General features: G+C 53.3%; 1 protein-coding gene across 1 annotated transcript in view; it reads left to right on the top strand.

Moving 5' to 3' along the window:
• The window catches only part of LOC124527892 (pleckstrin homology domain-containing family M member 1-like), a 56305-nt gene that overhangs the window by 26056 nt on the left and 13425 nt on the right, over positions 1-16824 (top strand). Inside the window, 4 exon segments of the mRNA XM_047101182.1 lie at positions 2173-2443; positions 5177-6097; positions 8218-8363; positions 12064-12257. Coding sequence (XP_046957138.1) covers positions 2173-2443; positions 5177-6097; positions 8218-8363; positions 12064-12257 — 1532 coding nt within the window.

Raw genomic sequence — 16824 nt, 5'->3', positions numbered from 1 at the left:
AGGTGTGTGTGCCAGGCTCTGTGGGGCTCCTGGCCATTTTCCTCGGGGAGCTCCCCTGGGTCTCTATGGCCCAGGCAGGCCTTGTTCAGAATCTTGTGTTGCAAATGCTTCCCAAGTAGCCACCCTGATTGACACATTGTCCTGTCACTGACTGAAGGAAGCACCTGCTAATTCCGAGGGTTTTCAGAGGGAGCCCTGGAGCCCAGCTCTGAGGCCCCGATACTCGCGACTCAGAGTTCTCCACTCTTGGCTTAAGGTGCCATAAAGCATCTGAATGGATTAAAGTGTGCAAACCAATCCCTCTAGGGCAGCCTCAGCCTTACTCCCCTTCCGCGTCTACGGGAGCAGAGAGGGCAGTCTCGTTTAGGGGGTGGAAATAGCAACTTCAGGGTGAGGTTGGTGACACTTAACAAAATAGCTGGGCTGGACCCACCTCTCGTGTGAGTCACTTCCTCTGTGTAGACAGCCACTTAGGGCAGTCCAGCCAGCTTTCTTCTTGCCTCTGCTCATCCATGCTTAGGCACAGAAAGGCAGGGAGTGCTTGAAATGGGGGAGGGGGGAAGCTAAAATCCCTTCCCACAATTCTGTGACCCCAGACCCACCCCACTTCTCCCACTGGTGAGCAGCTTCAGTCTCAGACAGCTACAGAAGGGGTCCTGGGTCCTGCTCACCCATGCCTCCCTCATCTCAAACCCTATAAGCAGGGCTGACAAACTGTAGTCCTTCAATAACTGGTGCTGGGATGATGGGATGTCCACCTGCGACAAAATAAAGGTAGACCCCTTCCTCACACCATACACAAGAATTAACTCAAAATCAGTTGGAGACTTAGGGGAGCCTGGGTGGGGTGGCTCAGTCGGTGAAGCCTCCGACTTCGGTTCAGATCATGGTTCGTGAATTCGAGCCCCACGTCGGGCTCTGTGCTGACGGCTCAGAGCCCGGAGCCTGCTTCTGATTCTGTGTCTCCCTCTCTCTCTCTGACCCCCCCCCCACTCTCTCGCTGTCTCTCTCAAAAATAAATAAACATTAAAAATTTTTTTTTAATAGGTAAAGAATTCGAATAGACATTTCTCCAAAGAAGATCTACTGGTGTCCACTGAGCACGTGAAAAGATGCTCGGTGTCATTGTCCTTAGACACTGGGGAAATTGCAAACCCAAACCACAAGACGGTACTTCAGACACGTGAGGATGGCTATAATCAAACAGATAATAAAAACGTTGGAAAGGATGTGGAGAAATTGGAATCCCCATATGTGGTGGGAATGTAAAATGGTGTAGTCACTTAAGGAAAGAGTTTGGAAATTCCTCAGAAAGTTAGACACAGTTACCGAATGGCCCATCAGGTGCACTCATAGATATGTACCCAACGGAACGGAAAACATACGTCCACACAGAAATGGTTACGTGAATGTTCGTGGCAGCATTATTCATAATTGCCCCAAAGCAGAGACAACCCAGATGTCCATCAGCTGATGAACGGACAGACCAAATGTGCTACATCCATACCTTGGAATACTAGTTAGTAATAAAGAAATACTGATGCCTGCCACAACATGGATGGACCTAGAAAACCTGATGTTCAGAGAGAAGGCAGACACAAAGACCACATTTAGAAGATTCCTTTTATATTGGGGCACCTTGGTGGCTCAGTTGAGCATTCAACTCTTGATTTTGGCTCCGGTCGTGATCCCAGGTTCGTGAGATTGAGCCCCACGTCAGGCTCCACACTGAGTGTAGAGCCTGCTTAGGATTCTGTCTCTCTCTTTCTCTGCCTGTCTGTCCCCCTCCCCTGCTCATGCTGTCTCCCCCACACACACCCCGAAATAAATAAATATACATACAAATGAATAAAAAGACAAACCATAAATGAAGATTCTGTTTATGTAAACAGAATGGACAGATCTCTAGAAACAGAAAGTAGATTAGTGGTGGCCTAGAACTGGAGCGGTTGAGGGGAAATGGGGACTGACTGCTCCCGAGCACGGGGTTTCTTTCTGGAGGAATGAAAATGTCTGAAGTTCGTGGTGCTGGTTGCACAACTCCGTGAATACACTGAAACTATTCAGTCGTGCGCTCTAAATGGGTTCCTTTGATGATCGGTGAATTGTGTCTCCATCAAGATGTCTGTAAACCTTCAAACACCACCTATGTCTTCCCTCCCTTCCCACTAGAAGAGCAGGAGCTGGATTTCAGAGGATGACTTCTACCGGCCTCCCCAGGAGCCGCCCGCAGAGAGCCCTTCAGAACACTCCGTGGCTTCTTCCGGAGGGACTCCGGAGTCCAGGCCTGGGCTCCTCCGGCATTTTTCTCAAGGGCCAAGGAAAAGCCACTCCACGGGGGCCTTAGACCAAGCGTGCGTGCCTTCCCCAGGAGGCTGGCCAAGCAGGGCAGCGGCGGCCCAGGAGCACCAGAACTTCAGGGTGGTGCACCGTAGGCAGATGGGTAGGTGACCGCAGGGTTCCAGTGACCTTGCCGCGGGGACAGTGCCTTTTGGAGAGCAGTGCCAGAGCCCTCTTTTCCATTACCGGTTGGGTAGTGTATTCTCACGAGCAAAACCTCTTCCCAAAATGTAATCAGGAACACCCTTGCTGAGTAATTCAGGGAAGCATTTCAGGAAAAGTGCTATATTTTCTCATGAGAGCTCCACAGTATCATGCCCCCAAACCTGTTTCATATATTGAAATACTGAAACTCTCCCCCCGAGGTCGTGTGACTATGCACGACTCTGGGTTCTGCCTGTAGCTCAGAGCAAACCCTGCCTCCGGAAGGCGTTTCAGTGCCCCTTCCCGAGACCTCTGTCTTCGATGGTTTGTTTAACAGCTCTGGTGGGGGTGTATCAGCTCTGCCATCTGTTAGCCGTCCTCTGTGCGCTGTTTACAATGAGGCCAGCTCGAGTTCCGCACCCTGTGCAATTCTAAAAAGCATTCAGTAACCATAACTGAATTTCTCCACAACCCCCACAAACAGAAAAGTCTGCCCTGGAGCCGGTCTCTTTCTCACTTCATTTTCTTTTGCCGTGACCCAGCAGACGATTCCGGCCAGGTTCCTAGCTTAGGAGAGCCCTGGTCTCCACACTGGCTTCTTTTAAGTTTTTCTTGTAGTCCGTGTAACCATGCCAGAGAAAGTGTGCCTCATGCGTAGGCCGTCAGGTTCCCTGAAGGGTAGGAAGACCCTATACAATTATCTGAAATCTCCAAGGCTAGTTCAGGCTGCGGAAGAGAGAATTGTGCGTCCTTTGGACCCCCCAGTTGCTGGCAGAGCCCTAGGAACCAGGGAGCATAGAGGGGTGTGTGGTGTCCAGGCACACACTCATTCAGCGGGTATTTATTAAGTATCTGTGCTGTGCCAGGCTGTTCTGGGTGCTAGGGACACAGCAGGAAGCAAAGCAACGTCCCTGTCTTCACAGACTTCTTATATCCTAGTGCAAGAGGCAGGGAAGAAGGGAATTAACAAGTAAATGTATTGTATGGGCTGGTGATAATAATTGCTATGGAGAACTTGGGGAGTGCCACGGCAGGGGAGCATACTATTTCATATGGGTGGCCAAGGAAGCCCTCACAGATAAGGTGACATTTGAGGAGATGTGCAGGGAGAGAGGCAGGAAGGCACGGGCCGACCTGTGTGGCTCCAGCAGGGGAACAGATGCAAAGATCCTGCCATGGGCACGTGCCCAGGAAACCAAGGAGATGGGAAGGGGGTGGTTAGAGATGAGGGCGGAGTGACGGAGGGCCTCGCGGGCCACAGAAGGGATGTTAGCTTTCCCTCCGAGGGAGATGGCAGTCATTGCAGGGTTTGGGGCAAAGGGACGTGATCCGACTTCCTTTAAATGGGGAGTCATCCTGGCTCGTATGTTGAAGGACCTCAGGGGAGAGAGACCAGTCAGGAGGCTCTCGCCATAAGCCAGGCCAGGGGTGACAGCCGTCGGAGCCCGTGTGGTAGCGGTCGAGGTGGTGAGAAGCAGAGGGTTCCGGATGTGCCAGCAGGATTCGCTGATGGGCTGCGTGTGTATGTGTGTGACAGAAAGGAAAGGTTTTTAGCCCAAGCAGCTCGAAGGATGCAGTTTGCCATTTATGAGATGAGGGATGTTGGGAGAAAAGCTGGTTTGCAGTGGGAGGGGCAGGAACTGATTTTCGGGGATGTCAATTTTGAGATGCCTATTAGATATCAGCCCTACATGGCACAGGTGGAGATCTGAACCTGAAGTTCAAGGGCAAGGTTCAGGCTGGAGATAAACGCTGGGGAGCTGTTGGCATAAAGCCCTGAGCGTAGGCACGATCAGGTAGGAGGTGGGTGTCAATGGAGAAGGGGACCCAGGACTGAGCTCTGGGGTGCTCCAATGTTGACAAGTCAGGGAGAGGCGGAGGAGTGAGCCCGGGGGACAGAAGAGTGCCCGTCGTGGTGGAGGAGTACCCAGAGTGGCCCCTCAGCAGCCGTGTGAGGGAAGTGTCTCATGAGGGAAGGAGGGTCTCAGCTGTGTCCTGAGATACTGATGGGTCAGGCCAGATTGGCACCAAGGATTAGCCTTGGGATTTGGTGACAAGGAGGGCATGGGGCTTCCCAAATGCCGTTTCAGTGGAAGGAGGGGACAAAAACCTGACTGGAGCAGATTCAAGATGGAACGGGAGCAGGGGAACCAGAGACAGTTGTGACACCTCCTCGAGGTTTTCTGTAAAGGGGACAGAGGAACAGGGTGGTAATTAGAGATGTGAGTGCCATCAAGAAAGCTATTTTTAAAGATGGCAGAAATAACAGCGTGTTTGTGTGCTGATGGGAACGAGCCAGGAGGGAAGGGAGAAAGCAGTGACACGGTGGGGGGTGGCGGGGGGGGCTGCTGGAGAGACGTCCCTGTCCTTGAGTGGGCGGTGGGGAGGGGTCCCCTGTGCAGACGGAGGAGTTGGCCTCAGACTGAGCCGGAAGTTCATCCCCGGTGACAAGGGGGAAGTCTGAGTGTGGGTACAGATGCCATAGTGAGGGCTCTGTGGAGGTAATTTTTTTAGTCCTTTTTTTTTTTTTTTTCTCTCAGTAAAATTCAGGAACAAGGTCAACAGCTGAGGGTGCGGATGGGACGAAGGCACTCCTAAAGCGTTCTCGCGGCAGCCCCTGTCCCCACCCGCTGCAGGGCCTCGGGAGGTAGAGGCTTGGCCCGCCTTCTAAAGTGCCTCTTTCTGCCCCCAGGGCTGTCCAACCCATTCCGGGCTCTCATGAAGCTGGGCACCGTGGAGCAGCGGGGGGCGATGGGCATCTGGAAGGAACTCTTCTGCGAGCTCTCCCCTCTGGAGTTCCGCCTCTACCTGAACACTGAGGAACGCACCTGCGTGGAGAACTGCTCCCTGCTGCGCTGCGAGGCCGTGGGGCCAGCCCACGGCGACGGCCGCTTCGAGCTGGTCTTCTCTGGCAGGAAGCTGGCCCTGCGGGCCTCTTCCCAGGACGAAGCCGAGGACTGGCTGGACCGGGTGCGGGAGGCCCTACAGAAGTGCCGGCCCCAGCAGGAGGATGAGTGGGTAAAGATCCAGTACCTGGAGCAGTCCGAGGACCCCCCAGACGCCCCCCAGGGTGGCCTCCCCTCCCACCCGGACCCACCCACTGAGCCCGAGACTCTCCAGGGCACGCAGTTCTGTTGGTCCTCTGCCCAAGTTCCTGAGCCAGACGCTATTAAAGAATCCCTTCTGTACCTGTACACGGACAGGACCTGGATGCCCTATATTTTTTCCCTATCCTTGGAGTCTCTGAAATGCTTCCGAGTGAGAAACAACGAGAAAATGTTAAGTGACAGCCACGGAGTTGAGACCATCCGAGATATCCTGCCAGACAAGAGCCTCGGGGGCCCATCTTTCTTCAAAATCATCAAGGCCAAGGCCGTCCTGAAGCTGCAGGCCGGGAATGCTGAGGAGGCCGCCCTGTGGAGGGAGCTGGTGCGCAAGGTCCTGGCGTCCTACTTGGAGACGGCCGAGGAGGCGGTGACACTGGGCGGGAGTCTGGACGAAAACTGTCAGGAGGTGCTGAAGTTCGCCACGCGGGAGAACGGCTTCCTGCTGCGGTACCTCGTGGCCATCCCCACGGAGAAAGGCCTCGACTCCCAGGGCTGCTTCTGTGCAGGTGCCCCCTTGCTGTCCCGCCACCCCCAGCCTGCCCGCCTCACTCTGCCTCGGGTGGGGCTCCCGATTTAGGCTCTCTGCCCTTTCCTGGCTCTCCACGAGCGCCCCCATGCCACCCCTGGGATGTTGCAGCAGACGTAGCCTCTGCTCCTCCCCAGCACCCACCGAGGCCAGCAGCCCTGCCGAGGGTTGGGACCTGTGGGTGCACAGCTCATCCTACTGAGTGCTGTGCAATAGAACATTCTCCGATGGTGAAAATATCCTAGATCTGTGCTGTCTAATACGGTAACTACAAGCCATCTGTGGCCCCTGAGGACTTCAAATGTGGCTAGTGTGACTAAGGAACCAAATTTTCAGTTTAACTTAAAGGTATTTAAATTGAAATGGGCGCCTGTGGCTTGTGGCCACCGTACGGGCCAGCACAGCTGTATATATTGTTCTGCAACTTGGTTTTGTTCTACTGAGGAATGTATTATGGATATCATTCTACGTCAGTACATCTGCCGTATCATTACTGTCCTCAAGCCTGATTCTTCTGTGTGGGACCACCGCGCCAGCTGCTTTGTTTGGGTTATTTAACTTAGTCCTAACAATAACCTGTCCTGTGGTGAAGCCAGATGCGGACCTTGACGGTCCTAGAGCCTCGCTCTGGCCGTGTCCCCGCAGGGCCTCTCCACCCCATTGCTTTTCAAGGCTGTGAGATATTCCATGGCTCACGTTCCATTTCTAGCTCTTCTCCCCGACCCAGACCCCTGTTTCCATCACCTTCGGTTCTCCAGGGGGACTGTGAGGATTTTGCCCTGCCGCAGGGTGCCCTAGCAGGAGACGCGGCTGCAGGTGGTTTGGGGACCATCCTGTTGTCTGGAGCCTGTGGGACCGGAGGGAAAGTCTGCTTCGGGCATCCGGAAGGAAGTGGTCTGCGGTTTTCTTCCTGCAGAAGACATTTTCAAGTCCCTGCTCACTCCCTCCTCACACCCGCCAACCCCTAACACTCACGCTCTGCCCTTTCCGCCTGTGGGTGTTGGGCTCGGGGAGGAGGCCAGGCCCCCCAGGGCTGGTGGGGAGGGTCCCCCAGTGGGTGTGAATGCTGGCAGGGGGCGGCTCTCACTGTGCCTCTCACCCGCCAGCCCTCAGGCCGAGACTGAATCTGGGGGCTTGGGCTTCCTTCCTGCTGCAGGCATGGCTTTGTGGCCGGGTGGATGCCCACCGCCGGCATCCGGCTGTATTTCATGGTTCACAGGGCACTTTCAAAGCCTCATCTCCTTTAAACTTGGTCATCACCCCCACAGGAGAGCAAGGAGCAGCTGAATTTTATAGATACTGAAATGGAACCTCGTAAAACCTCGACGAAGGTTAGGATGAGGCAGCTATTAGGCAGAAGAGCCAGCCCTTCTCGTCCCAAGGCCAGAGGGCCTCTTTCCCCTGGCCCTGTGGGAGGCAGGCATGTGCTCAGGATCTGAGCCCCACTCTGACTCTCACCGCCCGCCGCTGTGGAGGGACCTCCAGCAGAGGAGCTGAAGCCGGACCCTGCACCACTGTCCTGAGATGTCCGGCCTCTCTGACTCCAAGCTGGCACCAGGCAGTGTCCAGACGGTCCTGCCTCCGGTTGGCCTCCCCACCTACTCCCTGCCTGTCGGCCGGCCCCATGGCCCCAGCTCCTACCCTGCTTGCTGAGGCGCTGACTCGGTTGCTTCCGTTTCTGGACCCCAGTGGAGGGGTGGGCCTACGGGAGGTTGGCATTGGTGAGCAAGCAGTGGGAACACTGAACACAGGCAGCTAGGTAGAAGAGGATGTGGGCTCTAACACCAACCCAACCCAAATCCGATTACCGGCTCTGCCACTTAGTCGTCCTGTGACTGGGCAGGTCTCCTGACCTCTCTGTGCACCGACTGCTTCGGCTGCAAAATGACAGCAATAATTGTAACGGTGTTTTGTCGTAAAGACTAAGTAATGGGGTTGTTTCTCAGCGGTGGGCATGTGAGTGACGGTTGTTTGATCTTTGTGTCCTCCTTTTATGTCTGCCCCTTCCTTAAATAGCAGGTCCTTCTGCCTAGGAGCTTCTGCGTTGTCCCCAGACTCTGGCCCCGCCACTGCTCACTCTCCTGCCGTCCCTCTCCCCAGGCTGCTCCCGGCAGATTGGCTTCTCGTTTGTACGACCCAAGCTTTGTGCCTTCTCTGGCCTCTATTACTGCGACATCTGCCACCAGGACGATGCCTCGGTGATTCCGGCCAGGATCATCCACAACTGGGACCTCACCAAGCGCCCGGTAAGCCTTGGGCCCAACCAGTCGTGGCCACACAGGGCTGAGGAGTGACAAAGGAATGGTCACTCCCCTTTGTTGCTGCTCTTTGTGTGGAGGAGTTTGACTCTAGGGAATTTAGGGTCACTGGTTCAGGCCCCATGATGGTGGGAGGGCCAACCAAGAAAAACCTGTGCTGCTGGTCTGTAGCCCCTGGGCAGAACTCTGTCAGTGCCTGCCTCGTTCCTCAGGTGGAGGTCTGAGGGTGGTTCTCTGCAGCTCCCATGGCCACGGACAAAACTGTTTAAGGCACCAGCAACTAGAGAGAGAGAAAGAGAGGGAGAGGAAGAATAGATAAGGAAAGATAGTTAGGATAGATTATATTTCTAGATGGATGGGGGATGGGTGGGTAGATAGTTGTGAATAGATAGATGGGCGGATGGGTTGGCGGGTGGATGTAGACAGATGGTTGGGTGAATGGATGTGGATGGAGGGATGGGTAGATGGATGTGGACCGATGGACGGGTGGATGGATGGGTGGGCTGGCCAACTGGCTGTACTTCCCCTTGGAGCAGTCAGCCTTCTCTGTATATTTGTTTACATACATTTGTAAAGTTGGGATCATTCTGGACTCATACTGATTTATAACAGGCTCTGTCCACTTGGTACCATTTAGTGTGATTTGGTCTTGAGTACTTTTTTATGTTCACCAAATGCTTTTGAATAAGATGTATTCTAAGATCTCTCTTTTCTTCTTCTCCACCTGAGCTTACCCACTTACCTAGCTATGTTACCATTAGCAAATTATTTAACTTCAGTTTCCTCATCTATAAAGAAGGATTAATAAGTACCTGCCTCAGAGGACATTACAGGAGATGGCACCCGCCAGTCTCTTAGAGCCTTACATCAGTGCCCTTTCTTTCTCCTGAGGCCTGCCACACCTTCAGCCCCTCATTCACTTGGTCAGAGCCTGCCTGGAGGAGCACAAACTTGGCTTTCTCCCAAAGGCACAGATTTCTGCTTAAGACAGACACAGAAGCACAAAGAAGAAGCTATTTGTTTCTCAAGACCCAGGCCTATTGGCCATGCAGTCTTGACGTGTGGATGTGTCGTCAGAGCACAGGGAATGTGACTCATAGATTCCGTGCCACCCCAGCCTCCACCTTGCTGGGGACCGGAACCCCAAGGACATTAGCTTCACTTTGGCTTTTTGTTGGTTACCTTGTCCTCACTCCTGCCCTCAGTGATAAGTATTTAACTAACTGCATATAGAATATTAAACCTCAGAACCGCCACAGATGCAAATAATTCTTTGGCCATAAAACATACTCGCTATTTACAACATCCGGACAACTTTTTTTTTTATTTTTTATTTTTTGCATTTATTTATTTTTGAGAGAAAGAGAGAGAGAGAGAGAGAGCACGAGTGGGGGAGAAGCAGAGAGAGGGGAAGACTCAGAATCCAAAGCAGGCTCTAGGCTCTGAGCTGTCAGCACAGAGGCCGACATGGGGCTCAAACCCGTGAACCGTAAGATCATGACCTGAGCCGAAGTCAGACGCTTAACCGACTGAGCCACCCAGGCGCCCCAACATCCGGACACTTGTTAAGCCATCTTCCCATTCATTGCTGTAATCCTTGTGCCACTTCCTTTTTCCAGCTAGAAAATTACGGTACTTTTCTCGGCATAGCTGAGATCAGGAAATACCCAGCGCTCATTCTTGCTCTCTCAAAGATCCCTGGCCTACGCAAGAACGGGAAAATTCGAAATACAAAGTGGCTGGCTCACGGGTTGAGGGCCTTATTGTTCGCTGTTACCACCGGCTGACCCACTTGTGCGAGGCCTGGCTGGCACTTGGCAGGACGTCAGCCCGGGACTGGGGCTGCTCTCTTGACTGTCTCCGGCAAGCCCACAGGACAAGAGCAGTCCCTGGGGAGCAGGAAGCTCCTGCCCGTCCGTCCGCAGCACTTGGCAGCTTTCAGCACACATTCCTGTGTATTATTTCATCTGAGCCTCGCCCAAGGCCTAAGCTGTCGTGGGAAGGGCTGGGCCAGGACGGAGAAGAGCAGTCTGAGCAGTCACCAGGGCTTTGCTGCTGGGCTGCTTGTTGGCTCGGGGGCTGTCACCTCAGGGCACTAGGAAGTGGGAAGAGGAGTTGTCTGTTGCTGCGGGAGGCAAGAGATAGCAGTGGGGCTGGGTGACAGGGGGCCAGAGGCTCCCAAGCCCCCAGTGTGACAGTCTCCTGAGGGCCCTGGTACATTCCTAACGCTTCGGGGGACAGCTGGGCTGCGCAGGCACTCAGGGTCTGAAGGCAGCTCCCATTACTGAGGATATGCTAGGTGCCAGGAGCTTACATTATTATTGTTTTAATTTTTTAATATTTTTTAAGTTTATCTCTTTATTTTTGAGAGAGAGAGAGAACACACACCAAGCGGGGAGGGACTGGGAGAGAGGGAGACACAGAATCTGAAACAGACTCCAGGCTCTGAGCTGTCAGCACAAAGCCCAACGCAGGGCTCGAACTCACGAACCTGGAGATCATGACCTGAGCCGAAGTCGGACGCTTAACCGACTGAGCCACCCAGGCGCCCCTGCATTATTATTACTATTATTATTTTAACCTAAACTCAAACTAATTCCGTAAGAGATGCTTTTCTTTTCCCCACTTTCTAGACAAGGAAACTGAGTCACAGAGGTTAAATAAGTGTCACAAGGTCCTACTGGTAGGCAGTGGTAGAGCCAGGATTCGAATTCAATTCTGACTTGAAAGCCCGACTCCTAACCACTGCATGGTAGTTGATGGTGGAGACCATCTCAGATCCTCCGGCCTTCTTATTACACCAAGGAGGAGACTGAAGGGGAGAGAAGCTTCTTGGTAGTTAATGAGGCAGCCAAGTGTGCAGAGACAACACCTCAGTTTAGACCCGGGCTCTGCTTTCTGCAGGTAGATTGGATAAGCCACTTTAGCTTCTCTGAGCCTCCATTTACTCATCTGTAAAATGGAGGTGGTGACACTTCCCCCATTGAATTGTCATCAGCCCGAAGAAAGGATATGGTTGAGATCCGCAGCCCACCGTGGGGCAAATAGTAGGCGCTCAGTAACCGGCTTTGGCATTAGGGTCAGGGCCGAGGGTAGAACCTGTAACACCCTGTCAGTGGGAGAGGCTGGGATTGATCGCTCCCCTCCACACGGGGACTTGGGGGAGCCCTGGTTGGTGCTGCTGGCCAGAGCTTGGGGCGGGGGCGCTCGGGAAACCTTGTTAAGCTGTGTCTGATCTGTAGTTTCCCGTGGCTGGAGCCTGACTCAGACAGTCACCTGGTTCCTGAGTCAGCGCTGGGGCAGTGCCTGTTTCTGTTAGGCAGGAAAATGGGGGCTGGGAAGACAGGAAATAGTGGGAAGGATCTGTAGGCCCAGGGGGAGAGGGGCATTGACCCAACGTGGCCGGGGAGGGACCACAGCTAGTGCCTGGGAGGGAGAGTAGGTTTGGGAGTTAGGGCAACTGGGTTCAGATCTTGACTTTTATGAGCTGTGGACCTAGGCCCGGTCACTTCATCTCTGGTCCTCCGTTTCCTCATCTGTATAATGAAGATGGCACCGCTTCCCTTGGACGGTGGTGGCAGGGCGGGTGAGTGGGTGGGTAATACTGTGCCTGTCGCAGAGATGCTCACTGAACGGCCATTCTGTCCCCCCCCCAATCGCCCCCGTCTGCCGTCTGGTGGTGTCCCAGATCTGCCGGCAGGCTCTGAAGTTCCTGACGCAGATCCGGGCCCAGCCCCTCATCAACCTGCAGCTGGTGAACGCCTCGCTGTACGAGCATGTGGAGCAGATGCGCCTCGTCCGGAGGAGACGGGAGCAGCTGAAGCTTCTGGGGGATTACCTGGGCCTGTGCCGAAGTGGGGTCCTGAAGGAGCTGAGCAAGAGGTGAGCGTCCCGGACACACACACACACACACGCATGCATGCAGCTAGTGCCCGCCCAAGACGCCCCCTTAGGAAAAATGCCAGGGCCGAGCAGAAATCACCTTCCCACTAGGTTGGGGAAATTACCGCAAGCTTTGGGAGTGGTTTTTATTTGTTCATGTATTCATTCATTTACTCGTTCATCTAACAGTTATTTACTGAGAACATACCAAGTGCTCAGCACTGAGCCAGCTTTGTGAGCTCCACACTGAGCAAGGTAGACCCGGTCCTACCCTCTCACAGGGAAGGCAGATGTGTAAGCCTAGAGCTACAACAGCCTGTAGAGCTGCTACAACAGCCTAGAGGGAGCTAGAAGGGAGGCAGGATGCCTGGAAGTACAGAGGTGAGCCCTCTTATCCGGAGTGGAGGAGGGCAGAGCCGGGAAGACTTCCTGGGGGAATGTACATATAAGATGAGCCTTGGAGAATGAGTCAGAGTTAGAAAGGGGAAGACTCAGGAAAGAGTGTTACAGATGGAAGGAACGGTGCGCTCAGGCCCTGAATGAAGGCCCCATACGAGGGAAGAACAGAGCTCCGGGGTGTGCTAGGAGGGAAGAGGGGCGCTGCCAGGACCCCGCGGTGCTCGGCCACGTGGAGGCCCCCCAGGCAGGCGCACGCGGCGTGCACCCCGAAGTCGGTGCCCGCGCGCGAGCACTCCTCTCCACTGGGCCCGGCAGCCCTTCCCTCCCTCGACACCCAGCAAAGAGAGGTTGCGGGGGGACTGGAACTGAGGGTCCCCAACCACGTTGGAGCAGGAGAGCAGAGTAGGAAAGGATGCGGGGGGAATAAGGGAGACCAAAGGAGGAAGGACTGAGGGTTTTTTGAGGGGGGACCACCTCGCTGTCTCAATTCCTCGGATGAGTGGCCTAGAGCCAGCCAGGCTGGGCCAGCAGCGCGCTGGGAGGCAGTGTCAGCCTGTGGCTTTGCTGGGCTAGAGGTGGGGGCGGGGGGCGGGGCGGAGAAGGCCAGGTGGCAGGGGCTGTTTGGAGAAAGGAAGGCTTTCTGGGCCCGAGGGAGGCCAAGTCCGACACCTGCCCCGGAGCCCGGTGTACTTGATTTGGCTTTTCAAATATGCACTGAGGCGTCGTTCTTGCCTTGAGAGCTGAGTTATTCACACCCACTGGGCCCTGCTGGATAAGAGCACCAGTGAATGCAGGACTGGTAGGGAGAGCCAGCTAGTGCGCTGAGGTTGCACAGAGACAGTGACCCCTCGCCGTTTTCTGGGTGTGGAACTTTGAGTCCCCGCGCAGGAGAGGGTGACAGCCTTCTGGTTCGAGGCGGGGACGCAAGGAGCTCCGTTTCTCAGCCTCCCCTTGGGCTGATGGCTCGGAGCCTGGAGCCTGTTTCCGATTCTGTGTCTCCCTCTCTCTCTGCCCCTCCCCCGTTCATGCTCTGTCTCTCTCTGTCCCAAAATAAATAAAAAACGTTGAAAAAAAAATTAAAAAAAAAAAAGCAGCTGTTTATTTGTACCCTTATCTCACTTCCTTTCCTAGACCGCGACCTCTCTTGAGGGCAAGAGGAACCCGGTTTCCCCACAGCACACAAGACACGGTTACCACTCATTCATTGGGAGTTTATTGGAAGGATAAATGGGGGGGGGGGTAGTAACCGGACATACTTGACATAGGAGATGCTTGCGCACAAGAGCCCAGCGGAGCGCAAGCTCCAGACCCACAACTGAGCAGTTTACTGGGAAGGAGAGCGAGAACAGCCCCCGCAGCCTGCCTCCGCTGGGGAATGGCAGGTGTCCGCCCCCTCTGTTGCAGCTTTGCTCTGAGGACCTCACGTCCCTACTTCTCCGACTGCCCTTGTCAACGCCTGACTCGATGCCGAAGCCCGCCCCCCTACCCACAACTATGCTTCCTCGTCCCCGATCTGCGGCAGTGCCTCTGACTACCCTTAGCCTTTTTGTCCGGGCCTCTTCTCCCGTCGCCCTCCTCTTTTGTCTCCATCACCACCGGCAGGGCGCGCGTCGGGGCAGCCCTGGCCGGCAGGAGGGGGCGGGTCCTGCGACCGGGAGCCGGAAGCCGGAAGCCGGACGGGGGGCCGTGAGGACGTGTTCCAAGGAAGCCAGGGCCGGACCCGGCGGGGCCGGCGACGTGGAGCCGCTGTACTAGCAAATGCACAAGTGAGGGCCGAGTCGGGGCCCGGGCGGGGGCGCAGCCAGGCTGGGCGAGGCCGGCTCCCCTGGCTGGGGCCTCGGGCGCCCGCCAGTGTGGAGGCCGAGTCCTTCCGCCGGGGCGCTGCCGGGGGCGGCTCGGAAGTTCTGTCTCTGGCGGGATGCCCAAGTCGGCGGCGGATGGAGGGTCCGGCCTGATGCGTGGGGACGTTGGGCCGGACGGCTCATGGGATCTTCGAGGCCGCGACTACCTGCTAAGTAGACTAGGTGAAGGGAAAGTCATACTTACAGATTATAAATTGTCTGTCCAGCACCTGCCAACTCACTGCTCTGGGTTGGTAGAGATGGTGGGAGTCAGGGCCCCTACACCTACTTTACTATTCACTTGGAGAGCCCAGGGACGTCCGAAAAAAATCTAAGGTGTGGCAGGATTGGATGGAGTGTAAATGAACAATACAAACGGAATCTTCTTTAGTTTAGAAAGATCCATCATTGAGCTAAGGTCGTCAGAATAAGTTTCATTGTAACTCACAGCTCCTAAATGACGTCGGCCCCAACTCTTGATTGACACTAATCTGTTGTTGCTGCTACACTTTTTTCCCTTTTCTTTTGATTTGGTTTATACCAGAGACCATACTGATGAAGTGTTTGGTTTGAGTGCAAATATAAAACCTACTCTGTAACAGTTTTAAAACGACAGAATTTGATGTTACCCTGGGAGCCCTATTCTCATATAAAAATTATAAGAAGGGACGGGTCGCCTGTGTGGCTCAGTCGGTTGGACATCTGACTCTTGATCTCAGCTCACGGCTTGAGCTCTGGGTGGTGAGTTCAAGCCCTGCGTTAAGCTTCAAGCTGGGCGTGGAGACTACTTTAGAAAAAAATTTTTATATCTATATAGATGATGGAACTTAAATAATCAGACCTGTGAGTCCATTGGAAAAGGAATGAAATAGAATTATTTTTGTGTTACTAAGAAAGGACAGATCTTTTAGTGTGTCTTTCCCCTGAAGTATTGAACCAGTCCTGGGAGTTCTGGTTCTAGACTTCTTTTTCTGATCTATAAAATGTTAGTTTGGAGCTCATAAACTTTGAGGCTCCTTTCAGCTTCATGATACTGGTGATTGAGTGTCTTAAAAGGAAACACACAATCCTGCGAGCGTCAGCAATTAACTTTTGCAGTTGCAGAAATTAATGATCGAGGCTGAATTGACACAACAGTAACTGAGCATCTTAATTTTACTGGAACTTTGAACCCACTTTGTGGTTATCTCTGGCCATGTCCCTGACAGTACATTGGAATGAAATCAGTACTTGAAAGTTCTGTATCTTGAAAACTCCTTCTTAACTGCCTGAGCAATGAGTGGGGGAGGGAGGGGAGGTGAAAATCAGAATAAACATTTTATGCTTAAGTAATACTGCATTAGGATGAACTTTATAGATGAATAAGTGGCCAGGCTTCTTTTTTTGATATTCAAGTGGTTGTAGATGTGTCTATATTTGTCCCCTGTATAGTCTAGGATCCCTCAGTGCCCTGGACCTTATTATCTCTAGAGATTCTTTTCGGTTTTAATTTTTTAAACAATATTTATTTTTGAGAATTAGAGTGTGAGTGGGGGAGGGGGAGAGAGAGAGAGGGAGCTACAGAGTCCGAAGCAGGCTCTAGGCTCCAAGCTGTCAGCACAGAGCCCAAAGCGGGGCTCGAACCCACGAATCGTGGGATCATGACCTGAGTTGAAGCCGGACACTTAGCCGACTAAGCCACCTAGGTCCCTCTATCCCTAGAGCTTCCGATTCAGTAGGTCTGGAGCACAAGAAGCTCTATTTTTAACAAGCTCTCCAAGTGATTCTGGTGAGCAGCTGGGTGTGAAAACTGTTACCTTATCTGAAGACCAGTTTTTCCTTTTTTTGAATTTGCCCTCTGGTGAGAGGCTAAATGGAGAAGCGGCAAGGTGGGTGAGGTGAAAATGACCAGATGGTTCCCCACTACTTTTAAGTAAAGCAAAAACAACCACAAATGTTTGTATGATGCCGTAAAGGTTACACAGCAATTTCATATTGCATTTGGATCTATGAGCCTTTAAATAGTTGTGATTATTTATTCATGTGTGTACCCTGTTTTATCGGAGACTGAGGCACCAAGGAGTTAAATGGCTTGTTCCTGGTTCCTCAGCCAGTCCATAGTGGGACCAGAACTTGCAACCAGTATCTTTTAACTCTAAAACTGTTCCCTGCTCGTAGGGGTCAGAGGCAGCATGGATACAAAATAGGTGTATATGAAAGGATGAGAGTAGTTCCATGGACTTTTAAAAAGCAATTTCATTTCTACAGCCTGGATTTGTTTGTTTGTTTGTTTGTTTGTTTGTTTTTAGTCAGCAACAGTGACCTTGTTTTCTTACTACGAGGTCTCT

The sequence above is a fragment of the Lynx rufus genome, unplaced genomic scaffold, assembly GCF_022079265.1.
Source record: "Lynx rufus isolate CCGP_SWC_20201006 ecotype Redwood Valley unplaced genomic scaffold, mLynRuf1.p SCAF_59, whole genome shotgun sequence".
NCBI classification, from domain to species: Eukaryota; Metazoa; Chordata; class Mammalia; order Carnivora; family Felidae; genus Lynx; species Lynx rufus.
This window is presented reverse-complemented; position numbering and strand designations above follow the sequence as displayed.